The following is a 26,708-nucleotide window of genomic DNA, read 5'->3' on the forward strand; positions in this document are numbered from 1 at the left end:
TAGGGCGTTGATGCCAGACACGCCCTGTTCAGTGGGGTTTTAACGTGGATGAATATCCCAAACAGCTCCTCTGTGGCTGATCCTCTTATCCTCACTTGGGAAAGCCACAGAGCAGCAGGAAATAAATCTGGTGGTGGCCGGGCTCTGGGACAGCACCGTGGCACCGTTCCAGGGCAGGGCTGGACAGAAATCCTCCCCTGGGTCACGCCAGGGTGAGCCTGGCCAGGATTCCCTGCTGGAACACGGGGTGGGAAAATGCTAAGGACAGTGTGATGTACTCAGTGTAAAGTGCTTTCTGCAGCACTGAGTGCTCCTTGGAGAACCTGCAGCAGATCCTGACCACGCCTGACCTCTCTCCAGCTTGTAAACAAGATGACAACCACAGGCAATACACACATATATAGATAAAATAATAAAAAAAAATAGGTCAGATGCTGCTGATACAGAAATCTGGCATTTGGTGTAATAAAAAGTGGAAGAATAATGATGAAGAGAATCTTGAAAGCTTTGTTGCCAGCTTGCTGGGAGAAGAGAAGCAGTTTGGCTTGAGTGTGGCAAGCACCCTGGCTCTGAGGATTCTCTTTTCACTCCTCCTTTTCTTTTCTCTCTGGTGGCTTCTCCCTGGAATGCACTGAGGGGAAGGCAAAAAGGTGGGACCAGCCAAAAAAAAGGAGAGCAAGTCTGTTCCTCCATGCTGTGCTTTTACACTGACATGTCAAAGTTGTCCCTTGCAGATCTGCTCCCTGCAGATTCAAACTCTCACAGAGAATAATTTGCCCCTGAGGCTTCATAATTAGACATTCCTGAGGAAGAAATTTAACACAAGATTTTTTTAGACAGCATTTAGATAAATTTATCAGAGGAACAGACTGTTTCACAATATTTGGGTCACAGCAGAACTGTGAGAGAGATTCTCCGGTATTTCTGTGCAGGAAATGAGAAGGCGGAGAGGAGGAAGGAGCTGTAAAATGCTCTCTGGTTTTGTACACTGTGAGTTTAATGTATGTGAAAACTGGAACACCTTCCTGCCTCTGCAGGGGAACACAGGCCTGGTGTCACCTGGAGCACTTGTTAGTGCCAGCCCTCTGACACCTCAGATCCAATGGGGATTTTAATACCCACAGTGGGTGCTTAAAGTGATTTCAGATCCAGGACTAAAATCATAATTATTTTGCTAACTTCAGAAAAAAAAAATTCAGAAACATCAGTGAGAACTAGGAATGCAATTTACCCCTAAAGTTTGCTACTGAGTGAAAATAGCATTTTTAAGAATTATATACTCACTGTTTACGTTTTCTGTGCCAAAAACATTCTGTTAGGTCTGTATCTGTTACTACATGTTTACCTCCAACATCAGAGAATCATAGAATGGTTTGGGTTGCAAGACACCTCAAAGATCATCCTGTTCCAACCATGGAACAACATAGGCAGGGACACCTTTCACTAGACCAGGCAATATAAAAATAGAAATAAATTTATTTATACATATAAAATATATCACCAGAAAATAATACACTGCAAGTGGATCCTGGTTTCTGGCTGGCTGAACATGGAAACCCAGTCACCAACAGGTGGAACAAGAGAAACAGTGGGAAAAAAGCTGGAATGTGAGTATCTGATCCTTATGGGAGAAGGATGAGATTGCTGGTCCCATTGCAGCCCCAAAGGCAGCTCTCCTGCCTGGCAGAAATCTGCAGCAAGCAGGGGTTGGCACAAGGGACAGCTGCACTTACCAGAGACACAAGAAATAGTAACTTTCATGTTGCAATTTATTTATTCCAGAGAATAAATGTAAGAGAAAAACAAAATTGTATCAGCTGGAATATCCAGGATATTCACTTCTTTTCCTGTGCCACCCCTCTATTATGACATGTTGATGCAGGGAAAGCAGAATGCCATTTCCAATGGTAAAATTTCCAATGATACCATGTCTGTCTGTGCTGTGCACAAGTGTTTACCCTCTTGGAAACACTAATAATTGAAATGACAAGAGTTTGGCTGGACAAACACAGCTTTGAAACATTTGTTTAATTGTAAATGCACTCAGGCCTCTCCTTAATTCACAGAACTCACAGAATGACCAGGTTGGAAGATACTTTCAAGCCCATCGAGCCCAGCCCAGCCCCAGCTCCTCACCCAAGCCCTGGCCCCCAGTGCCCATCCAGGCTTTGTCAAACACACCCAGGGATGGGGACTGCACCACCTCCCCGGGCAGAACATTCCAGAACTTTATCCCCCTTTCTGTCAAACACTTTTCCCTGCTCTCCAGCCTGTATTTCCCTTGGTGCAGCTGGAGCTGTGTGCTCTGGCTGTGTCAGTGCTGCTGCAGACAGAGCCCAGCCCCAGCTGAGCACAGGCACCTTCCAGGAGCTGTGAGAGTGATGGGGGCACCCCTGAGCCTCCTTTTCTCCAGGCTGAGCACCCCCAGCTCCCTCAGGGCTTCCTCACAGGGGTTTTGTGTTTTCCCAGCCCCTCTCCAGCCTCTCATTGCCTCCTCTGGATGGGTTTGAGCATCTCAGTGTCCTTCCCAAACGGAGAGACCAGAGCTGGACACAGCACTCCAGGTGTGCCCTCACCAGCGTCCCCAGTCAGCACATTCCTGTTGATTTGAGAAACTCCTGCATCTTGACCTGGCTGTGTGATGCATTTGTGGTTGAAGAGAAGCCATAAAATCTCGAGAGCAGAGGGCAGTGCAGACCCAGCCCTCGCTGTCCTGCAGGACAGACCCCCAGCACGTGTGTGCCAGAGCAGAGTGACACATCCCACAGCACCAGGAAATGACAGCATCAAGCAGAGCAGTGGAACAGCAGGTCAGAGGGAGGACACAAGGTCATTAGCTGGGAACTGTCACCTCACTGCCCCTCAGCCTGCCTGGTCCTTGAAAACTTCCTGCATAATAACTCCAGGGGAGGCCAATTCCAGTCAAAAGCCTTTGCTTATCTTATTATCTTGTGTCCCAATTATTATAATGTCTTTTCCTACTGTCCTGACAGGTCCAGTTGATCCTGCTGTCAGTGAACAATGCTGCTGCACAGATTGCTGTCATCATCAGTTTTCTTTTATTTTTCTCTATTTTTTTCCTCTTTCTTTTTCATTTTCACCTTCACTTTCAAGGCCTTTTCTGGCTTATCCTCTTCCTCTGTCCTGTTCCTTGCAGAAACCCTTTTGATCACCCAGCAATGCCAGTCTCCATCATTTAATTGCTGCCTTTTCAAACATTCACTCTGGATCTCTGCTTTGTTGCCCTTCACATTTTAGCAGGGCAGCACCACTTCTGCAAAGGGAGTTTGTTCACATCCTCCTGCATGTTCTCCCTTCAGGCTGTGTTAGCACAACCCCAGGTAACCATGAGACTGCTGGGACACTGATCTGGCTCCCACCACGCTGGCTGATATCCCCTCAGAGTGCTCCTGCACTGCTTTCTCTGCTTGCAGCTGCCATTTCTTTCCTTAGGATATTTTTTTTTATTATCTGGTCAGAGACCACCACACTGCTCTGTGTTTATGAGGACTCTGATAAAACCAAATTCTGCTTCATTCTTTGGTTTGCAGGAGCTGTGATATTAAATAGCTGACATGTGAAAGGAGTGGGCTGGATTTGATGGAAGATCACCTGATGTATATAATTGCACATAAGCACAATCACAGCAAGAACTGGGTCGGTTTTGCTCAAGCTGTGCCAAGGTGAATCCATAGGATAATTGTCACATTTTCATAGAATCATAGAACCAAAAAATCATAGAATCACAGGATGGTATGGGTTGGAAGGACCTTAAGGATCATCTCATCCACCTTCCACTGTCCTGGGCTGCTCCAGCCTGGCCTTGGGCACTGCCAGGGATCCAGGGGCAGTCACAGCTGCTCTGGGCACCTGTGCCAGGGCCTGCCCGTCCTCACAGCCAGGAATTCCTTCCCAGTATCCCATCCAGCCCTGCCCTCTGGCAGTGGGAGCCATTCCCTGTGTCCTGTGCCTCCATCCCTGTCTCCAGTCCCTCTCCAGTTCTCCTGCAGCTCCTTAAGGCCCTGCAAGGAGCTCTGAGGTTTCTCGGGATCCTTCTCCTCTCCAGGTGAGCACCCCCAGCTCTGCCAGCCCGGTTTAGAGCAGAGGAGCTCCAGCCTCGTGATTAACTCAGTGTCCTTCTCCAATTCTGGAACACACACAGTTATTTGTAACATACTTTCAGATGTTTCTCATGGCAGAGAAATAAGTTTTCAACAAGAATCACAACATTGGCAGTTACTATGCACTTCTACACATAAATATTCATTCCTCTGTCCCTTTCACATGCAGTTTTAAATCTCAGTGTTGAAAGAGGTAAAGTTTTCACGCAGGAAATGGATGAGAAATGAATGTGCAGGTAATTTAACTCTTTTTTCTCTGTTTTTTAGTACAGAAAACTTTGGAATTACCGGTCCAAGGCAGAGCGCGCTGCGCCCCCTGCTGCTCATAGCCGGAACTGCGTGGGAGCGGCGCCGAAATGCCCCAAATTGTTCCCGTCCGTTCCCGGTGCTTAAACACAGAAAAGGACAAAATCCAAATATCGGGCAGATCTACAGAAGGATTTAAACCAGAGGAAATAAAGGTCATTAAAGCAGCGTGCCTTGAAGGGAAATGCTCCTTGTGAAAGAGAGGAGGAAAAAGCAGGCTGTGACAAATGGAAAAATTATCAGATGTAAATACAGAAAATGAAGTCAATCTTTTTCTGTTGGTTTAGCAGTGGTACTTTGCCCTTCGGCACTGTGTATTTGGTAAATAGTCTGAGCAGGACATTCACAGCGTTTTCTTTCTGAGAAGAATAGCATGTTCCCAATTGTTTAATGTTGTGGCTAAAATTCATGTTTCAAATGCAAACAGAGAAATTTCATAAAACATAAATAAACAAACTCTTGGAGATCCCAGCAGTAAGAGCTTGACATAACCCAACTTCTCTCAGAGCTTCAAATGTCCCTCACTCCCCCTCGCAGGCTGTGAGTCAGCAGGGGAGGAGGATACTTAGATTAGAAACACCAAACTGTGGAACAATCATTACACAAATGTTATTTTGGTTGCTCTTCAGATGCTCCTGCAGTTAAAATCTGCTAAATTAGGAGAACTGCAGTGATCAGAACCTCAGCTGATACCTGTCAAGTTCTGACTTGATGCCCCAAACTTGCAGTGCCACAACAAGGCTTTATGCCACCCAGAAATCTGATTTATGACCCCCTTGTCACAAATAAGAAGAGGAATCATCATTTCAGCCTTCCTGCAGAGCTGGCACTGAGCGCTGTCTCTGCTGCCTTTGGTTAACTGGTAATTGGAAGACAACAGGAATCAGATCAAAAGGGACCCTGAAGTCCCAAGTTTCAGGCCAGATCATCCTCTGTGCAAACTGGCGTGAGGTTGGTACCTCACTGGGGGCACATTCCAATACCAATGTCACTCCAAAACGGATCATTTTGCCTTGGAATGATTTTGCTATAACTGTCAGGAGTCCTTGGTACACAGAAATGTCCATGCTCCAGTGACAAACACGAGCCTCGGAGTGACAGTTCTATTATTCAACCCAATTTTGCATTCCGAATATCCTCATCCTCTACAGATGCTGAGAATACTGTTTTCCCCATCACCATGGGTCCCAGCAGGAGATGCTCTGCAGAAACAGCCAGAGAGGAGCAGAAATTGCCATCTGAATCCCTGCATTATGCCCCCAGAGCAACATGTGACGCTTGTTTCAGCCTTTATTAGCAGAGACACAAGGAAGCTTTTATCTTCTGTTTACTGGGACGGGAATAAACACAAGGAGTTAATATGTAACCATCCTTTTGCGGGTTTTTAAGGGCAGAGCCGCGGCCTGGGGGCACTCGGGACGTCGGGGACTGGCAGGATGCATCCCCTGGCACTGCTCGGGTGCCTGGTGGCTCTGAGCCACTGCGCTCTGGCGACCAAAGGTGAGTGCCTTCCACCTCCTGGACAGCCCATCCTGGGGTGGGAATGGGGGAAACTGGAGAAAACAACGGGATTTTAAAGCCTCTGAAAATCCTGGTCAAGTGTTTTGAACAGGGCTTTTCCCTGAGAGGTTTTCTTCTCTTTTCGCTTTCTGTTCTTCCCTCTGTCTCTTCCTGTGGTGAGTGGCTGTGTGCAAAAGCATCAAATGAGAGAAAGCACAAGAAATTCAGACAGACGTTGTGGGACCCAGCTGCCTGGGTGCCAGGGGGAACAGTGTGTGCCAGGAATTAACCTGCTCCATCCCTGCTCACCCCTCCATGCCCGCACAGCTCCTGCTTTGCTTTTCTCCTCCTGTCCCCCACACCCAGAGCTCTGAGCACTGTCTCCTCTCCCTTCCCTGTGTTTGCCATTTATTTCTCCGTGCTGAGCTCCCTGTCCCTCTGTGCTGTCCCCTGGATGGCAGCAGGAGCCTCTCTCCATGTCCTCAGCAGGAGCTCAGGCTGCACCCTCCGTTCCTCCCTCGCTGTTCCCTGCTGTTCTCACCCTCTGGCTGATGAGCTGTTCCTGCTGTCACCGTGCTAGAGCTGTTTGCAGAGCAGAGCTGGCTCATGGAACAGAGGGTCTACCCCAGTGAACAGAAAAGTTGGGGGAAAAAAGGAATTTAATTGTAAGAAGAAATACCTGATTTCAGGCTGACTCCCTCCAAACGGATTTGGATTAAAAATGAAAGGCATTTCTTTGCTTCTAAGTCATTCTCACCCTGTTTTGTCCAAGGCAATTTACTGTAATTAAATCCACAGAATCACAGAAATACCAGCTTGGAAGAGACCTTCAAGGTCATCGAGTCCAGCCCAGTCCCAGCCCCTCACCCAAGCCCTGGGCCCCAGTGCCCATCCAGGCTTTGTCAAACACACCCAGGGATGGGGACTGCACCACCTCCCCGGGCAGAACATTCCAGAACTTTATCACTCTTTCTGTAAAAACCTTTTTCCTGATATCTAACCTGTATTTCCCTTGGTGCAGCTTGACTCAATTTGTGCACCACCTTCATAAATAAATATTTTGGAGGAAAAGTAAATTTTAGTTTAAACAGTGATACCAAATCTAACTGGGACCATTGGTAGGGCTGCTGAGGAGAAGAAGAACACCACATTTTTTTCTGGCTAATACTTATGGCAGCCATCAGCTGCCTCAGGAAGAAAAAAGCTCAGGGCAGGGAGATTCTATAACTCATTACAATAGAGAATCCTCTGCTTCAAACTGGGAAATCAAAACAACTCCAGTTTGCTAACTGGAGAACCTGCAGCAGATCCTGACCACGCCTGACCTCTCTCCAACTTGTAAACAAAACCTCTTGTGAATTCCTTTCCTCCAGTGTGTCCCAGGCCACCAGAAGTGTTGTTTGCCACCCTCAATGTAGACAAAAAGGTGTATGAAGTGGGTGAGGAAGTGGAGTACACCTGCCGGCCGGGGTTCATGCCCAACAGCGGGCAGAGGAAGTACACGTGCCTGCCGACGGGCAAGTGGGCCTTCAACACCCTGCTCTGCCTCCGTGAGTACCAGCACCTCCTGCCCCTGTGGGCACGGACCTGAAAGGGCATTTCGTCATCCACAGGAGGAACTGGATGGATTTCAGCAGGTCTCTCTCCACGGGTTCTTCCCTCTCTTGTTGGAGGACAGCAGTGTGTGGAAGAGGGGAGGTGATGGAAAGGAGCTTCCCATCTGTGTCCCACCCCTGCCCTTCAGCCCCAGCTCTCAGTGTAACAGAAATTACACTAGGGCTGTGTTGCAGACATCCTTTCACTAAAAATCCTTGCTTAGGGTTTTTTTTTCTTTCTGAGGAGCTGAGGCCTCAGAAACAAAATGCAAACAATGGTTATCTGCTGCTGTGGGATGCAACAGGTGGATCCGTGATTGGTCTCATGAGGATGTTTGGATTTAGTGACCTGTCATGGCAGAGCTGGCTCTCACTCTCTGTCCGAGCCAGCTGCCTTTGTTATCATTCTTTTCCATTCTATTCTTAGCTCGCCTTCTGAGAGGAAACCTTTCTTTCTATTCTTTTTAGTATAGTTATAATGTAATACGTACATATCATAACATAATAAATCAAGCCTTCTGAAATAGGGAGTCAAATCCACGTCTCTTCCCTCATCCAAGAACCCCTGTGACCACTATCACAGGGCTGGATTTTCACTGGAAACTTTTGACCCAACGCTTCAGGGTCTGAGTTTCTTCAGCATTTTAATACCAGCAGAAGTTCTGTCCATATGAAGGACACATTTTTCATTCCCAAATGTCACATACACAGATGGGGATGGAGACTGGAGCAGGACAGGAGGAACCTTCATCCACCCCACCCCTGCAGTGCTCATTCTCTAACAACATGTGCTGCTTCATAACCCCTGCATTTATTGCATCCTCAGATGCATTCCCATCATTTCATTGCAGACAACTTACATTCCTCAGGCAATCGAGTGTTTAAAATATTTAATCCCAAAAACTTGTATTTTGATAGAAATGTAGAACAGCCAGACTTGTGGAATGTAGTACATGGGAGTGGAGAAATGTGAAAGACACCAGGATGAACTTTTATGATCTACCTGTTCCCACTATAATGCAATTATTATTATGTCATGCCTCATGAAATAACATGATCCTTTTTTAATATTTAATAAACAGCAAAGAGATGCCCCCCTCCTCCACCCCTGCAGAATGGGAAAATGGATTTTGAAGAGTTTCAGTACCAGAGCACTGTAACTTTTTCATGTGATCCAGGGTAAGTGTTCCCTTCCTCATGCTGCTAAATAAACAGCGTAAATCACATTGTAGTATCACCCACTGCCATACTGTAAGACAGAGAACATTGAAAACTGCAGATAAATCTCATCTACATTTCAGAAATCATTAAAAAAAAAGCTTGTCTGGTGATCTACCTCTGTTCAGTCTTGGCTATAACATTATGGAGCTTTGCTACTCCAAAGAAAAGTCTTACAAATACAGAAACCACCAAAATAGCAGAGATTTTATGCAAAAAATTTATTCTGGACTGCTTTCCCCTGCTTTTCAAATCCTCTTATTACATCATGAGATGGAATCCTACAGCAGAGAGTAGATAATCTCCATCAAAGTTATGCTGTTGGGCTCTGAGGACTGGAAATTGTGTTTCTATGCCTTTCCAAGCTCAGTAAATGAAAACATGAGGTAATCTTAACTTACCTTCAGTAAATTCACTTTTTCTCAGGGATATTCATTAGCTTTAGGAAAAAGGATGAATTTAAAAAGTAGTTATGGTAAATGTAGGGGAGCATTTGATAGCAGCATGTATTTAATTGTCCTTGGGAAATTAATGGCAAATCAAATGGGCTTACCTGGAAGGGGACAGGTGAGACACAGCCTAGAGCTCACTGAAAAGTGTCAACAGCCTCAACAACCTCCTTCTGTAAAAAAGCAGCAAGATAAGGAATAAATAAATTCAACTGCGACACCAAGTGTAGTAATGGGACTTGATTTGGTTTTGTTAATTCTAATTTACTGGTTTTCAGCTGTGTGATATTGAAATGCCAGACTCATTATGAGTATTTCTTTAAAACTCAGAGTAGATGCTATTTGTGTGAATAGGACAGGAGAAAAGTGTGTAATGTGCATATGGAAATTGAAATGTCTGGGATTAAAATATAACAATGCACCTCAATTACTTTAGTTCTTAAGAGCAATGAATTCTTTCCAATATTTGGTCCTAATTGCCATAATTAACTGGGAACTCCTCCCAGGAAACCATACCATTTGCACGAGCAATCACAGATCAATATTTGCTGTTTACATCCATCCATAGCATTAATCAGTTGTAGAAATTAATATGTAAAACAATATAAAGTTGAAACAACAAAACATCTTGTTGTACCAAGCTTTCTGCCTGGGTCTTTGCAATATTTGGATATTATCAGTTTTTCAGATCTGATTCTAAACTTCCTTTGAGATCAGGAACTGTTAAACTAGAGAAGGATTTCAGAGCTGGATTCTTCATTCTGTTTATGAGAAATGGCAGATCTTTGATTGATCCCCCTGCTCTGATAACCTGGTCTGTTTGTTTCCAGCTACAACCTTGTTGGGTCAAGAACGAGCCAGTGCATGGCAGATGGAAAGTGGACTGGAACTTTTCCCCAGTGTCAACGTATGTGTTTCAATAAAAAAATAAATATCCTTATTCTTATTCCAGAAATATTCCTTTGCATTGCTCAGAATTATATATACTCTTATTCAGAAGTCTCCTTTAGTGCTGTGCAAAAGCTGGTTGGGAAAAATCAAGCAGAATGCTGCATATTTGGTTTTCTGTGTGTGGGTTTTAGAGAAATACAGTTGAAAGGTCTGAACAAAAGGTCGGGATCAGGGATGCTATTTACAGCTGGAGGTAAGATGCTTATCCACTCAAATTCCTCCTCCCTGTGTATAAAAAGAGGATATTGTCACGCCTTTGTACTTATGCAGGGTTTTGCCATAACCTATCCTGCAAAAACACTTGACTGAAAAGCAGTAATATTAGCTGAAAAATCCAGCAAAAATCATGAATTCCATACTCTGAGGCCCCTCTGACACTTTCAACTTAAATTATATTTTGCCAGCTGTGATTCCATGTGGGTTCATTTAGTCATAAGAACGTTGCTCCTCTGATTCCACAATTATTTGATTGTTAAGATTTAATTTTCTGAATGCTTTTTTTTTTTTTTCTGAACGCTTTAAACCTTTTTCTGAATTTTCTGAATTCTGTTCTTTGGTAGCTGTGACTTGTGCACCTCCCTCGCTCTCAGAATTTGGGGTCATCTCTTTCCGTCGCCTACATCCTGGAAATGTCTCTCATTTCCTGGACACGATCCAGTTTGAATGTGTCCCTCCTCTTGCCCTGATTGGGAATGAGACAGCCACCTGCATGGCCAATGGCACCTGGAGCAGCATTCCAGTGTGCAAGGGTGAGTAACTCACTTTTACCCATATCCCTGAGAATTGCAGATACAAAACTAAATGAACAACAAAATTGTAATTTATTTTTTTTTTTTTATAACTGTAATTACAAACATACAGCACAATTCCTCTGCAGCTGAATTCTGCAATCATTGAGGCTTGTGGATCAAGGAGATTGCTAACCCATGGCACATAACATGGGATTGACAAAACATTTGGTGCAGGTGTAAAGGTTATATAAACAAACCCTGCTAAACATGGTGCACAGTGGGCAACCTGAGCCTGGCCTCCAGTGTGCAGCCAACATTGGATTCTAAGTGCTCAGATTCACCTGAGAAACAGCCAACCTTACCCTCAGTCCTAAAAACTTCCCTGCTTTTAGCTAAATTACACCACGTTTAAGTCATGTTATAACCGCAGATTGCAATGGATGTGTATTTAAAACAAGTAATGTTTATTTACTTGTTGTGGTTTTGAAGCTGTCTTTCCCCTGGCTGTGCTTCCTGTGAAAGACACTGCAATGACCCACTGTGAAACTTTTTGTGCATTTTTCAGGTTTGTAGTTGTATTTTTGACCTGTGGCACCGCTAAAGCTTTGTGTTTGGGTTTGTCCCCCAGCTGTCACCTGCCCCACTCCGATAGGAATAGAGAACGGGTTTATAGAGTTCGCGGTGCGCAGAACCTACCACTACAACGAGAGCGTCAGCTTCGGCTGCCAGCCCGGCTTCGTCATGGAGGGACCCAAACGCTCCCGCTGCGAGAGCACCGGGAACTGGTCCACAAAGCCAGTCTGCAGAGGTGAGCACCCCCATCCCCAGAAACAGGGAACAAACCGAGCTCCTCCACCTGACCCCTGCTCTGCCTGCGGAGCTGTCACTTCTCGGGACTTCTGCTGCTCACAGTGACCCCGAGATGGGTTGGAAAGTCTCTTTTTCCAGCCTGGCAGTCGAAGAAGGAGAACTCTTCTATTCTCAGAACTCTTCAGTTCTCATTCTCAAGGTTGTTTATTGTTTCTTATCTATAAAATTCTTCCTCTGGCCTGCTGAGGTCTGTTCAGCAGGTCAGACCGAGGCACACTGTGTGTTATCTTTTTATACTAAAAACTACGTATATTATATATATGTATATTATTTACCATAACTTCCCAATACCTATCACCCATGTTAGAAAGTGAGCTTCTACTCTGAACCAATCCAAAAGTGCCAACATCACAGCAGGAGATGGAAGCCAAGAAGAAGAAGGAGAAAGGCTGGACACACCCAGATTCCTCCATCTTGACTCCTGAACCCCCATTCTAAAAACCCCAAAAAATCTATTTTTCACCCCGTGACAAACTATTATTCTACTTAGGCTTTTGTGGCTTGCAGATCCTCATATAAGGTTGTATTTTTTTTCATGGGTCATTATCAAAGTCACAGGAGTCTCGGGCTCTGTGCCAGGGTCTCTGAGCACCCTGGCAGGGGTTTGGGCAATCCAGGACAGCCAGAGGCATGTCCTGAATTCCAACAGTCACTCCTTTGTGCAAGAGCTCGAAAGGAAGCCAAAAAAAGGAATTGCAAGGGCCTGATAATTTCTCTCCCAACACTGAATGTTGTATGACATTGATGTATCTGGATCGACTTCAATAATCAGCCATGTAACTTTATTCTGTCTGAGCATTTCCTTTCCTCTTCCTATTTCATGTCATTAGAAATTACACTGAGGCTGGATTTTCACTGGAAACTTTTGACCCTATGCTTCAGGGTCTGAATTCCTTCAGCATTTTAATACCAGCAGAAGTTCTGTCCGTATGTGAGACACATTTTTCATTCCCAAATGTCACATACACAGAATTCTGCTGGGATCTGATCTACTCCCTTTCCAAACCTGTTCCTTATAACTGGATTTTTTTCCAGCACCATGTAAAATACCAGTTAAGAAAGCTGTAGTATTGTACAATGGAGAGAAGAAGAGAGTTCAGAACGACCTGAAGGATGGCATTCTGCACGGGGAAACTGTCTCCTTCTTCTGCAAGAACAAGGAAAAATCCTGTGCCTACACTGTGGATGCGGCATGCGTGGATGGCAACTTCACCCTCCCTGCCTGCTTTAAAGGTATGAGCCAGGCTGCCCACAAACCAGCTCCTGGTGGGGGAATTACAACTGCTTCATGTGGGGGACAATGTCATAATTCATCCTCAAGCCCTACTTGAGTGGCTATTTGAATTCCTGGGTGTTTGAGTTATTGGGCATTCTGGAAGAAAATGGCCTGAGGAGAGAATGCTCAGCAAGGATTTTCCTTTGGTTGTGTCAGAGCCCTGCTTTAATTCCTGTCCTGTTCTAGAAAATGTTACTTAAAGATGTTGCTAGCCCAAAGAAAAGGCCATATGTGAAGTATTCTGGGATTTCCCAAATCCTTGGATCAGCACCTTCTTTAGTGACAAATAGCCTCAACACTACTGCAGGTTTGAGAACCTGACATATTCCCTCTTATTCTGGTGGATTATTCCCACTTTGTGCTGATCAGGAAAACACTTTGGACCAGGAGGGTTGAAAAGCAGCTGAGAGCTGTGGGGAGGAGTTGATGCTGGAGGAAAAGCTTCACAGGCACTCAGGCTTTTAGAATAAATAAACAGACATTACCAACTTTGCTAGCCAGAGGAAATGTTTCACACTTGTTTTGTCAATATTCCTTGCATAGGATTTTCCTTGTAACTTTTAGTTTCATTTCTAAGCAAAGGAAAGGCACAGCCTGTCCATGATGAAAACATCTCTCCTCACAGTTGGCTTCTGATGTATGTAGCTCAGCTTTATTAAGATAGAAAATAAAAGTGCATTTCTTCCAACAGTTTCACTATGATGCAAAGATTGACTGCTCACCTCGCTGTTGTATTCAGCTGTCACATGTTGTAAGAAATTAACCCAAGTTCTTCACTTGTCTCCAACAGAACGTGGCTTTTTCTCAACTCTGGTGAAGAAAGACCCCTCAGAGATGAAAGCCTGTGAAGATGAAGCCTGAAGCAGAGAAATAACCCAGTACTAAATTTCTGCCTTACTGAGACAGAACATTCCATATACAAGAGGAAAACTTAGGTCCTGTGAGTGTAATTTGGGTCATGTAAATGTAACTCAGGTCCTGTAAGTGTAAATTTCCAGGTGAACTCTGGAATCTGTGAATGCTTTCTTCCCTCCCACCATCCCCTCCAGTCTCTTCCACAAGCTACAACACATCATTTCAGCCATTAACTTCCACTCTCCTGTCTCTGCCTTCTTCCAAATCCCTGCACTAGTGCTTCTCTCCATATTTCCAACATTTATGCAGCTGTAAATGACCTCCTCAATAACAGTTGCTTTACAATAAAGTGATTTTCAGCCACTAGTGTGTTCTTATTTAATATTACCTAATTATCAACCAGATCCTTTAGCTCTAGACTGATTTATAGCAAGAGCCCTTAATCATTAGTAATTACTGGGTTCTGATTCCATTACCACTCCCCTGTGACAGGGAGTGGACCTTTAATTATAGATAGACAGAGGCCATGAGCCTAGGATTTTCCAGAATTTACGTAAGTAGAAAGACTGAGATTTCCAAATGAGTTTAGAAGCCAAGAATCCAACCATCATTTAAACATCAACAGCATCAGATAAAGTGTTTTTTAATATTGCTTAAAAGAAATTGCTTCAGTTAGTAAGACTATTTACGTTTTAGAGAATCTAACTTCACCTGCAACTGTTTTAAACCACTGTTAATCTTTACCTCTGTTTCAATATTACACAACATAATTGCTTCAGTTTTGGGGTTTTTTATTGTTGTTTTTTTTTTTTTTAGAGAACTGTACACCATTGAGCAACAGTTCTGATCTCTGATCATTAAGTAGCTCTGAAGTAAACTGTATTTTTAATTTGATTTATGATACGTGCAGCTTACTGGTATGATCCAGTCTGGCAAGTTTTGTGCTTATGTCTGTATTTTCATTCAGAAAAAGTAATTATAATTTCAACATACTAGAAAGTGATACAGAAATATTTGTGGTACACTTACAATAAATTGTCATGAGTCATACAGGGTTCCCTCTGCAGTTTAAAAGCCTTTTCTTTGACAAAAAGCATGAGCTCCACAGTAAGTAATAATCCACTGCAGAACATTTAAAAGGACCATTTAACATTACGATCAAGCTACTTGTAAGATGGTAGAGCTACCATTAAAGAACTCTAAACATATTCTAATTATAATTTTTCTTTTTTTTTTTTTTTTTTTTTTTGGTAAGGCTGCATATGAATATTTTAATAGCATGACTGATGTAATTCATCCTTATGCTTCGTATTTTTAAGGAGAGATTGAAGCAGCTATTATTAAGTATTTAGTACTTTGTACTCAGCAATAATTTATTTTTTTATGCAGAGACAGACAAATTCATGCTGGCAACTGAATATTGGTGCAGTGTGTGCCATATTTTGGTTGAACACATTTAGGTGGGATCCTCAAATGAAGTTTGCAGGCCAAGGTACCCGTAAGTCCTTCTAACACATGCATAGCTCAGCTGGAAGGAGCCAATGAATTTGGAAATCCAGTGCAAATGTGGTGTGGATCCATCTCTGGGATCAGGATGTTCAGGACAATTGCTGAGATACCAAACACAGTTTAATATTAACTCGTGTGTCACAGCAAACCCTGTGAAGTTGGCATGAGCAAACTCAGCGTTCACTGCCACCCAAATGCAGCTTGCCCCTGGAATGCCTTGCGTTTTGCACAAAAAACAGCTGCCCCAGGAAAAATGAGGTTTTTCTAAGGAAATTTTCCCAGTTCTACTTACCCATACAGCAGAATAATGACTGAACAAATCAGCTGGCCCTGCTTCCTCACTGGATGTGAAGCACTGGAATACTTGAAAGGATCACCCTTAGGAGCCAGTGTTCACATGCTGAATTTATTATCTACTCTCCTGAAGCAAGAAGAGGGAGAAAAAAAAAATCTGTGACCTGTTAACTCTTTGAAGTAGTGAGGTGTTTGTGAATCACAACTTTCCAGACATGAAAGATTTGCTCAGAAGGGCTGAAAAATAATGTCTTGCAACTCGAAGTGTTCCAGAAGCTGGTATGAGGCAGTGAGACCTGCCTTCTTTTTTTTTTTTCTGTATTTTTGAGATGTTTGAAAAAATGCCTTAAGCTGTGTTCATGTTACTTGTGGCAACCTGCTGAGACAGTTAAAGAGATAAGAGAACATGCTAAAATGTGAGGGGAAAAAAAAAAGTATTGAATATGTTTTGCTTAAATGACCGTATTTTTACAATTCAAATTGGGAATTTGTTCTGTATTCTGGTTGAGATATCTTTGTGTTCTGTATCAGTGTGTCTACAGTGATTTCCTCAGGAGGGTCAGGGCAAATCAGTGCTCCTCATGTCCAGGCTGCAGCTTTGGATGGAGATAAGACCTCAGTAATTTCCTCAGTCTTGTGGTTTTCTTTCTGTTTTTTTGGACAGAAGTTTTGCAATTGTCAAATCACTTCAGGTAGGCTCCAACCTCTGTGGCCACCCTGCTCTGCCTTGGGAAGCAGACCCAGAAACTGGATCTACTCCCTCAGGAAACTTCCCTTGGAGTAGTAGTTCCAGTCATTGATTTATGATCATGTTCCAGCAAATTCAGGTTTTCAAAGTACTTTGTGATGAGTTTGACAGAGATACACTCAAATCTGAAGGCAATGTGCAGCCCTGCTCGGCTGCAAGGATCTACCATGGATTTAACACAGATGAGAAGCGTCCCATGTTCCAATATACATCAAATGACAACTATTTTAAATATGAAATTTCAAGATAATAAATCATCCTTGTAATGTACTCTTGAGATTGTACCATGGTTGAAATACTCCATCAGTGATTTTTGCACTGCTTCTGTGCAAATATGGGTTTAAGGCACTCTGAGCAGGCCCCAGTGTAGCTGTCACATCTATCACCCAATGAGCCCTAACACAGAATCATTCCTGCTGAAGATTAGCTCAGAAATCAAAGAAAACAGCCAATTTCCTCCTGTACATGCAAGGGTTTCTTGTTTGATCTCTATGTGCATCTGAATCAAACTCAGAAGTGTTGAAGAGTTTGTTTGTTCGAGATAAAAGCGCTTTAGATGCTACAACAGAGCAAAGCCCATGACAGATTTTGGGGAAAGAGAAATGCACAAATCAAAGAGGTCAGAGGGTTTATTTGGGATTGTACATACACACAATCACTTCATTCTCTCAGGAAGAGACTGAACAGCTGAAAGATTTCTCTAATTCTTTTGGATTAATTGATGGTTTTCTAACTTTCTAACAAAACAAGTACAACTTATGTTTTTTGTGCAGAAGTGTCAGGCATGTGCTTTGAAATTCTTCTATTCCACAACACCCCCTCATGTTCTCCGTCCTTGGGACAGGACAACCCAGAAACCATCAGCAATATGGAGCATATTTAATGTTTTAAAGTGAGCTCAAAATCGCTCTATTATCTACAAGAATATACTTGAACAGATTTTACTCAGAAACTGTGAATAAAATTGGCTCTGTAATTATTGAACCTTCTCCTGAAATTTCATTCTCATTTTATCCACTCATATTTCTGGCACCCACCCCCCACTGCTCAGAGGCTCAAAAGCTACTTCTGATTTATTGACCTTTAACTTCAGGGTGGCAAATATTTCTCACTAAGCTCTAAATAGAAACATTTTTTTTCCCCCCAAGTGTTGATCATAATGAAGATACAAGAATAGAAACAGCCAATATCCAGCCAGCAGGAATAAAATACCACACCACAAAGAACCTGGTCATTGAGCTGGGAGCGGCCAAACCCAGGTGCAGAACTGCACTCGGCATTTTTTTCATGGAAAGATGATAAAGTTCTGGAATGGCTGCCCAGGAAGGCGGTGGAGTCACCATCCCTGGATGTGTTTAAGAAAAGCTTGATGTGGCACTCGTTGCAGTGGTTTAGTTGAGGTGTTGGGGCTGGGTGTCTTGAAGGTCTCTTCCAACCTTGTGCGATTCTGGGATTCTGCCATCTCCCGTTTCTGCCCCGCAGCTCCCCGAGGCTCTCCTGGGACTCCTGAGGCGTTTTCCGTGCGTGTCTGAGCGGATCCATAACTATCCACGAAGGGAATCTGGGGGAAAGCACTGTGTGTAGCCGTGACCGCACTGCTGGGCTGTGGGGACATTCATCACTTGGGGCAGGAGTCACAGAATGAAATAAACACAGAATATCCTGAGCGGGAAAGACCGAGTCCATCTCCTGTCCCTGCACAAGCACCGCAACAACCCCACCCCGGGCATCCCTGGCAGCGCTGTCCAAACGCTCCTGGAGCTCCGGCAGCCTCGGGGCCGTGCCCGTATCCATTCCCTGGGGAGCCTGGGCAGCGCCAGCACCCTCTGGGGGAAGAACCACTTAAAATCCAACCTAACCCTCCCTTGGCACAGCTCCAGCCGTGCCCTGGCTGCTGTCCCCGGTCACCAGAGGAGAGCCCAGCGCCTCTCAGAGCCGTGATTGCCTTTCCGCGGTGCCCCACCAGCACCTTCCTCGCACTCCTCAGCCCCGAGAGCTTTCCCCGTTCCTGGGGACGAACAACTCCCCAGCCCCCGCGGGCTGCGCTCGCCGCCTCCATCCCCCGCCCGAGGCCGCCCGGGCCGGGCCGGGCCAGCCCCGGTCACCGCGGAAACGGAAACGCGCGGGGCCGGGGCCGGGGCCGCCGGGAGCGGGGCCGGTTTGAACGTTCGGCCGCCGCCGCCGCCGCCTCCCCCCGCCGTGGCCGCGACCCGCAGCCCCCCGAGGTAACGGGGCAGGGCCCGCGGGGCCCGGCGGGGCAGGGAGGGCAGCCGGGGACACTGGAGAGCGCCCCGGGCCGGGGCACGGCCGGAGCACGGCCGGGGGCCGGGGCTGAGCGCCGGGAAGGGCCCCGGGGCGGGCCCGGTGCGCGGCTCCGCCGGCACGGAACGCGTTCGGTGCTGGATGCGCCAGGAAAGGCCCCGCTCCGCCGGGGAACGAGCGGCGCGGGAGCGGAGAGTTCCCGAAGAACTGCCCTGACAGCTTCTTGCTTCTGCTACTTGTAACTATCGCTCTACTTGATGTTTCCCCTCCTTCCTCCCCGCTCTTCTTTAAAAAAAACAAAAAATTCCAAACCTCTAATTCTAAGGAATACCAAGTTAGGAATGCGGTATCACACAAACGCCTTGAGGTGTTTTATACAAATTGGGTGTAATGAACATATTTATTGTGTGGTTGGCTGTTCAGTTTCAAATCTAAACAAGCACATTCTTGTAGATTACACTGAGAACCTGTTATTTACAAAGAATCTGTCTTAGGTTTGTGTTTGTTTGAATATAACACATCTAGTTTCACTTTCTGTATTGTTCCAAGCGCATCTTTGTGTGGCCTAAGAGGAAGAGAGACTGATGTAAAACAGAATTTGATCTTTTCTACGTCAATGACATTAATTTTGCAGGTTAATTTGTGTGCATTCAACATGAGCAGTGAAGATGAAATAAAGGAAAGACTGGATGCGGAATTAGATCGCTGTATTGTGGCCATGAAACCCTATGTCCTTAACCTGCAGAATAGTTCAGGTACAGATGGTAAAATGTGCATTTAAACACTAATAACAAAGCCCTAGGGACTGACAATTATTATGTGTAATTAATTTACCCAGGTGCTTAATCTCTGACATTTCAAGGTACAGTTTTGATGAGGGTTTGCACAACTTTTAAAGTCAGATGTTTTAGGTACCTACTGCAATTGTTTGACCTTATCTGTCTTGTTTTCATGATGTAAATGTGCTTTTGCATAAATACATTAACATCTATCTTTCAAAACCTAGTTCAGTAGAAACTAAAAGCTTTAAAAGGGCATTGTTTCTGAGATAGCAAATATTTTAAATTATAAAGTTGTTAACATTTGTTCAGAAATGTGTACTAATAGGAACATAAATTAATAAATTATGTTGCATAAATCTAATTTTTACAACAAGCTGGTTATTATTAAAGGCACACACCCTACAAATTGAGAGCTTTATGTATAAACGTTTAACCAAATGAATAATTTCCTTATCTGAAAGCAAATCTTGTGTAAATAGAGATTTATTTTTTTAAATGGATGAGGATTTATTGTGTATTTAAAGCATTAATGCTCATGCAAGCTGTAAGTTGTAGTTTATGGCAGTTCTTGCAGTGAGTGCAGAATTCCTGGGGTTTCCAATTCCATGTTGATTAAAAAATGATGTAAATTTCTGGTAAACATGAATTTATAGAAAATGTTTGTGCAATATGTAAATTTGAACCATTGTTAAAGACTTGTTTTTATTCTAAGTCTTTAACCATTTATTTTATTTAGTTTGGTCATTTGGGAGTTTGTTTTGTTTAAAACTTTGGTGTACAAGAGAGAAACATACAAAATTTGTGACAGTGATGACTTCTGCTTTCTGCATGTGTTTGATTTGCTCTGAAACTGTATAGTGACCCCACAAATCTATATTTTCAGAAAGAAAAAGATGCTCACTATGGATTAAAAAACTCTGCAAACCTTCAGCAGCAGGCATAGGAATAGTGGGAAGGGAGAATCGAAACTTGTATGCAAAACTGCTGCTCCACATGCTGCAGAGGGGAGTTCTGAATGGTCCCTTCACCCAAAAACCAGAGGAAGGAATCCTGAAAACTTTGCCTGCCTACATGGTGAGTGTCACCACTTTATGACACAAACTTGTTAAAATGTATCCTGGAGTTGCTTTTCCAAATGTGACAAATGATTTCTGAATGGGTTGAGTGGAACTCTGTGATAAATAAAGGCATTTCTTGTAATTGATGCTGGGAAAACCTTTCAATGGGCAAAACTTCTTGTTTCTTCAAAATTCTGGTTAGATGGCTTATGAAAATACGTGTTTGATGGAACAGAAAGGTAATTGCTTTCTAGTTCTTTGGAAAAATGTAATAAAAGGCCCTTGGGGCTTTCTTTTGTCCTAATCAGTAGATAGTTCTTGTGAAAGGAAAATTGTTCTTAAAGGTGGTGATTTTAGTAGCCTAAGAAGACTATAGAATTCAAATAGACATCATTAAAGTTGCAGTTTGCTTTCTGAAGAACTTAGCATGCTGTGTATTCTCTGGATGTGTACTCAATGGATGTGTACTCGTGGCATCAACTCCAGTGACATAACAATGCCAATTTTTGCTAGAATTACCCATCCTGTAAGAAGTCTTGGAAAATATTTACACAGTTACCATGAATTCCCATGGGTTGGGAAGGTGGCATTTGCACACCTGGCTGACCTCAGAGGAAAAGGAATGATTGTACAGCAGATACTCCTGCAAGAGATGACATTAAGGGTGTAAAGAATGCCTCTGTGTAAATATATTCTCCCGTTGATTTTGCGTTTGTTCTCGTTCCAGTCCGTTTATTTTGATGAACCAAGTTCACCAAGAGCTCGGAGCAGGCAGGCTGGCTGCTTGTCTGAGTGGGTGGTGGGAGACCTGGGCAACCAGGACAGTAATCTGTCCTCTGTGGAGGACTCATCTTCAACAACAGTTCCTGCATCTGGGTAAGGTTTCTGTCCTTGCTTCAGCAGTGTTTGATTGTATTTAATGGCTGTAAGCTGTTAAATGATGAGTTTGGATGAGTTTATGGCACTCCCTCATGGACTCACCATCAGTGTTTGTGCTTTATGGACAGAAACTCTGGTAACAGCTTCAATGTAATAATTTCTAGACTGCTCTGTTCTTGCTTTTCTCCATTATGTTTTCTTCTGTGACTTTACATCTCCTTCCATGTCCCATCCCTCTATCCTCTTTCTCTTCCTCTTCTTCTCCTCCTTTCAGTTCCAAACACTTAACATGGAAAATCAAAGCTTACATCTGTAGTCTAAGGCCATGATGCTGAAAGCAGCTGTTTTATCAAATAGTTTTAAATGTCTTTTTTCCCTGTAGATTAGAAATATAAACAAGCACACAGATGGTAGATGTAGAGGTTGTTCTGTGACTGTTGCTCACAGGTTTTTTAGAGGAAATGGAATAGTGGCTCCTTTCAGATAAGCCAGTTTTGCTGAGTGAGATTCAGGTTTTTGATTTGCAGCAGCCACTGAGCTTAAACTGCATCTTCAGTCCCAGTCAGCTGAGAATAGAGCTGTTTACAGCAGGGAAAAAGGGTGAAATGTGTTGTTGTTATTATAAAAAGGCTTGTTTTCCTGTTGGCTTAGAAAGATGTCCCTGCAGTATTGAAGGAGTGACAAGCTGGTCATTTGGACACTTGGAAAACTTCAGCTCTATTCTGTCCTAATTTGTGGGAATCTTAGGTAAATTCCAGTTTAATCTACTGTTCTTAAGTATTTATTTTCTGGATTATTTTACACAGTACAACTTTATGCTGATTATCAGGATCTGTGTTCCTTTTTTTTCTTTATGTATCTTCATTTCAGTCATGGATGGAATTTCCTCTTGTTTGCCCATTTTAAAGCCTCATTAATGTTTAACCTCTCTGAAATCCTTGGTGAAGGAAGCACTCTTAGACATGGAGTGAATATCAGTCAAAGCTCAGTGGGTGCTGTACATGAGGAAGTGAGTGTTTGCTCAACTTCTGCTTTCATTTCATTGTGTTAGAAATACATTTTCAAGTTTAGTTTCAGAAGTCCAATGCTTTTTTCATGTCTTCATTTACATCTTTCATAAGTGGCCACCATTAACTGTTCTCTTGTAGGCACACTGATGTTTATGCTGTTTATCATCATTTCTCAATCATGTTTTTATTTTTCCAGCAGTGATTTGGATAAGTGGCAGATGGAGACTTGCAAGTTAAATCACATTAATATTGAGTATCATGAAATTCTTCTGTATCCATTAACTGTGTGTAATTCTAACAATCATTTAAAAAGTTACTGTTATGTCTGAGGTCTCTGTACCTCCTTTTCTTGAGGATTAGGGGCTCTTCTGGTTGCTTGCATTCAGGCTCTGATAAGAACTTGTGGTTTTGATAACAGACTTGTGGTTTAAGAACCAGAGGCAGACAATGGAGACTTTCCAGTTGAGTTATGATGTTACTGATTTGGGCTTGGTGATACAGAGAATTCACTGGGAAAGGAATGATTTTGGTTTCGTTTAATTGTGTTAGAGACACATTTTCAAGTTTAATTTCAGACAGATACAGAAAATTTTTAGGAGGAGCTGGACAGATACCCGTAATTAAAAAAAGAAATAGATTTGACATTATGAAAACAAGGAATGTATCATATTTTAGAAATGTTTTTTGAGACCTTGGAAGAGTTTTTGTTACTATTGTGCCATGTCAGGGTCCCTGGCCTGGGTCTGACCAGGTTCTGTCAGTCCCTGGGAGCAGCATCACGTCAAAGCATCACTCTGGGTGTGAGAAGCAATTAAACGATATCAGCACAACTCTCCCCTGTTAGGACAATTTTAGCACACTGAAATCTCTACAAGGCCCTATTTGTGGTGTAGAAATACACCTAATTAATCTGAATTCCTGACTTGTGCTGTCAGCTGGGGGGGGGGAATTGCATATTCTTCCCTCTTCATCCTGAAGTGCAGTTCCACCTATTCCCTCCCTTTTTTGCCACAGTTTTTCCCTCTTTTCTACCTGGTTTGTAGTAGAATACTGGAATTTGATGTCTTTTCCCACTTTGTGTCTGAACCTAAGATTCAGCTTGGCCTGGCAAAGTTCCCAAAGTTATTTTAGGTGTAGTGAAACTTAATTTCACTTTCCCCTTCTATCCTGTGGGAATGAAGCAATGCCTACATTGGTGATCAGAGTGGTTCCCAAGGCTCTGCTGAGTTCTCTGGAGAGCTGCATTGCAAATTATTCCCTGGATTGCAAATTTTTCCATGCCAGGAGAAGCAAGTAAATGTAATTGAATAATGTTACTGACTTAAAGGAATTAAAAATCAGGTGTATATGCACAGCTCTGCCAATGGATGCTTGGACCAAGAGTTGGGCTATGTCTAAGGAAATCTAAATTTGTATTGGAAAATTTTGATAGTTCTGTAGATTACATAAATTAATCTTCACTGCAATAAGAAACTTAATTTTCCTGTAAGTTTTGCAGAAAAATACTGAAGGTAAATATTTCAGCGTTTTGAAAAAATACAAAATATTTACATATTTAATATTTTCTTAAAAGTGACCATGTTAAGATATTACCTATATCCAACATATAGATCCTGGTTTTCTTTGTATTTACAATTTTGGATGATCAATCAGTGCAGGTAGAACTGTAATATATTAAATATTTCTGGATGTGCAGTTTGTAGGGAGGGCCAGCAGATGGTGACTGAGTTCCACTGTATTTGTCTCTCTCCTCTGAATGTGCACTGGGAAACTGCATCTCTGAGCATGGAATTTGTGTAGTTGGATGAAAATTTTGCATTCCATCCATGACTCAGTTCCTACAACATTTTCTCAGGGCAAAATAGATAATGTCAGTGAGACATGTTTGAGTAACTGCTTGATGTTCTTTATCTCAAGATTCTCTCCTTTCAAAGACCCAAACAAACAGAAATTCTTTTCATAGTGATTTTTATCTTGCAATACAGATAATTCTGTGTTGGACAATTTTGACTTTTCCATATGATGTTGTTTTTCAGCCTAAATAAAAGCCTTAGATATACAAACCTTACTTGCAAACTGGGGTGTTGATGAATAAATCCAACCTGCTGGGACTGGAAAGGTGCAGCTTTATTTTGAAATGTGAGAGGGTTGGTTTGAGAAATGTTTAGGTTGGTTTGAACAGAAGCCTGGGCTTTCTGACCCTGTAGGAAAATTCTACTCTATGTTTATAGAGTGTGCCTTAAAACACATTGTTAAAGGTTAGTGTGTAGTCATGCTGGACCAGGAAGAATCAGTGAATTTCCCTCACTTTGTTCCTAGAAGGAATATTTACTAATCTCCTTTATTAGCAGCAAATTGCTGCCTCCTCCCATGCCAGCTCCCTGCTTGGGCTGCACAGGTTGATGTCAAAACTCTGTTCATCCTTCACTACCTGCAGTGGGAGGAAAGAGAATTAATCTTGTGCTTTTTGGAGCCTGACTTGTATTAGCAGGAGGCTGGAAAAGGTAGTGGACAGGTGGTACATACTTGATATGAGCAAAATTGTGTTCATCCTTAACATTCTTTTCAAATTCTGGTTGTACAATCAAGCAAAGGAGCTTCCTTTTCAGTTCCTCTTCAAAAGGGCAAATACAGAACTAAGAATGCATCTAGGCTGTTGTCTTCCCTTTGGTGAATTTACAAATATTACAGGTAGCTTGGGTTGGCTTGTGTTTGTTATTCCTGAATGAGAAGGCATGAATTCTGTTTTCTCTCGTTTTAACAATTGGAACTTCATTGCATTGTTAGGTAACCTGAGTATTACTCAGAAAGGAAATCTGATGAAAGGGCAGATTTACTCACAGGCAAAGATTTATCTCCCTTTAATTAAAGGTAATTTTGTGTCAAATGAAATCTTGGTAAGAAATGCAAGAGGCAGTCATTGTGTTATCATATTCCTTTTGATCTTTTTTACCCCTAAGACTTTGCTTATCTAAACTATTTACTGCTTTGTAATTGTTATTGTGCATCCATACATGCTGTTTATATGGGATTTATTGGTGCTGGAAGGGAAGGTAGGCTCCCAGTTGTTGTATTTCTCTGTTCCCTGCTGTTCTGATGAAAGCTGGGGCCCTGTGCTTTGTGAAAACTTTGTGTTTGTCTCCCTAGAAGTGACTGGTTTATATTGTACATCCAACAGTTGTTGTTCTGTTCATAAACACTTCATTCATCTCAGTGTCTTTTTGGCATAGCAGCCATCTCATTTGCTGCCAGATGGAAAGGAAGGGAGGTATTGAATGCTCTGATTTGACTTTAATATAATATGGCCAGTCCTAGGAAGGTGAAGGGAGCAACAGCAGTTTTTGATTATCTTAATACCTGTGGGTCTGACAGTGCTGAAGGGTGTTTCACTACTGTTTTGGATCTTTTGCTGTATCAATCAATCTAATAAATGCTTAGAACTTCTACTTTATTTTGTTCTTTTTCCTCCTGCTCTGTGGCTGAGAAATGTCAGTGACCAGGTGCATCAGGGACAATTCTCCTCACCTGTCTGCTGATCTGCATTTCCCTTTCTCAAGTGTTTTATTTACAACCAAAGCTTTTCCAGAAAATCCCTCTGCTGGACAGAGCACTCGGTCGTGCTGTGCTTGTGTCCTGTCTTGTGGGCATTTCTTTACCATCCCCCATAAATTCTACTTTAGTCCATAAAACAGAAATGAAATTAAGCCAGGACAATCTTTGGGACTTGTTCCTTTCCACCTTGGCCTTTCAAGCCACTGCCTTTGTACAGAGCTGTGTGTGTCATTCCTGCCCTGTGTGTGTTATAGGATCATTTACCTTGTTCTAACCTATGTTTTTGATCTTAAATATTTCCCCTATGGTACAACCAACTATCACCTTAAATTCTCTTTCTTCTCTGAGTCACTGGACTCCATTTTATGTTGTTTCATATTCTTAGCAATATTGCTTCAAAAATGTTCTCTTAGATCAGCCCTCTCCTTAGCCTAGATTTATCCTAAAATCTTTTGGGAGATGTTGGATCATGTAGTAAAGGAAAACAAAGAACCCTTTTTAATGTACTGTCATGTACACAATATTTCTAGTGGGTTTTTTGGTGTGGGGTTTTATGGTGGTGTTTTTTTAATGGAGCACTCAAGGCTTTTGTTTCCCTTTAAGATGAAATTTTTCTCTTTTTTTCTCCTTTTTATTTTTTCGACCTTTCCATCTCGACAGTTGTTTTGTATATATTTTACCCAATTCTATTCTGTGATTAACATCCTCTGTGTGCCACAAATTGCTGAAAATGAATTCCTCT

At 42.8% G+C, this 26,708-nt stretch overlaps 2 protein-coding genes across 8 annotated transcripts in view; both read left to right on the top strand.

Annotated features, from left to right (window-relative positions):
* The first annotated feature begins 5,769 nt into the window (after positions 1-5,769).
* On the top strand, positions 5,770-14,235 carry APOH (apolipoprotein H). 2 transcript variants are annotated; one of them, XM_063175568.1, is made up of 8 exons: positions 5,770-5,927; positions 7,301-7,477; positions 8,605-8,701; positions 10,020-10,096; positions 10,701-10,889; positions 11,500-11,679; positions 12,777-12,974; positions 13,808-14,235. In XM_063175568.1, exons 1-8 carry the CDS (start codon positions 5,864-5,866, stop codon positions 13,876-13,878), a joined length of 1,053 nt encoding a protein of 350 aa, XP_063031638.1. In that variant the 5' UTR covers positions 5,770-5,863; the 3' UTR covers positions 13,879-14,235. The 2 variants fall into 2 exon arrangements, with proteins under 2 accessions (XP_063031638.1, XP_063031639.1); XM_063175569.1 differs by lacking the exon at positions 7,301-7,477 and having other exon boundaries at positions 5,771-5,927.
* A 4,337-nt stretch (positions 14,236-18,572) lies between these two features.
* CEP112 (centrosomal protein 112) overlaps positions 18,573-26,708 on the top strand; it is a 164,234-nt gene continuing 156,098 nt past the window's right edge. For 5 of the 6 annotated variants that reach the window (XM_063175709.1, XM_063175712.1, XM_063175714.1 and 2 more), the window contains exons 1-4: positions 18,789-18,923; positions 19,320-19,440; positions 20,351-20,541; positions 21,253-21,401. In XM_063175709.1, the coding sequence (XP_063031779.1) occupies positions 19,341-19,440; positions 20,351-20,541; positions 21,253-21,401 (440 nt within the window). In that variant the 5' untranslated portion in view covers positions 18,789-18,923; positions 19,320-19,340. Of the gene's footprint in view, positions 18,649-18,788; positions 18,924-19,319; positions 19,441-20,350; positions 20,542-21,252; positions 21,402-26,708 lie in introns of those variants that run through there. The other variant, XM_063175710.1, reaches the window with a different exon arrangement.

This window comes from Melospiza melodia, chromosome 24, assembly GCF_035770615.1.
Source record: "Melospiza melodia melodia isolate bMelMel2 chromosome 24, bMelMel2.pri, whole genome shotgun sequence".
In the NCBI taxonomy this organism is placed as follows: Eukaryota; Metazoa; Chordata; class Aves; order Passeriformes; family Passerellidae; genus Melospiza; species Melospiza melodia.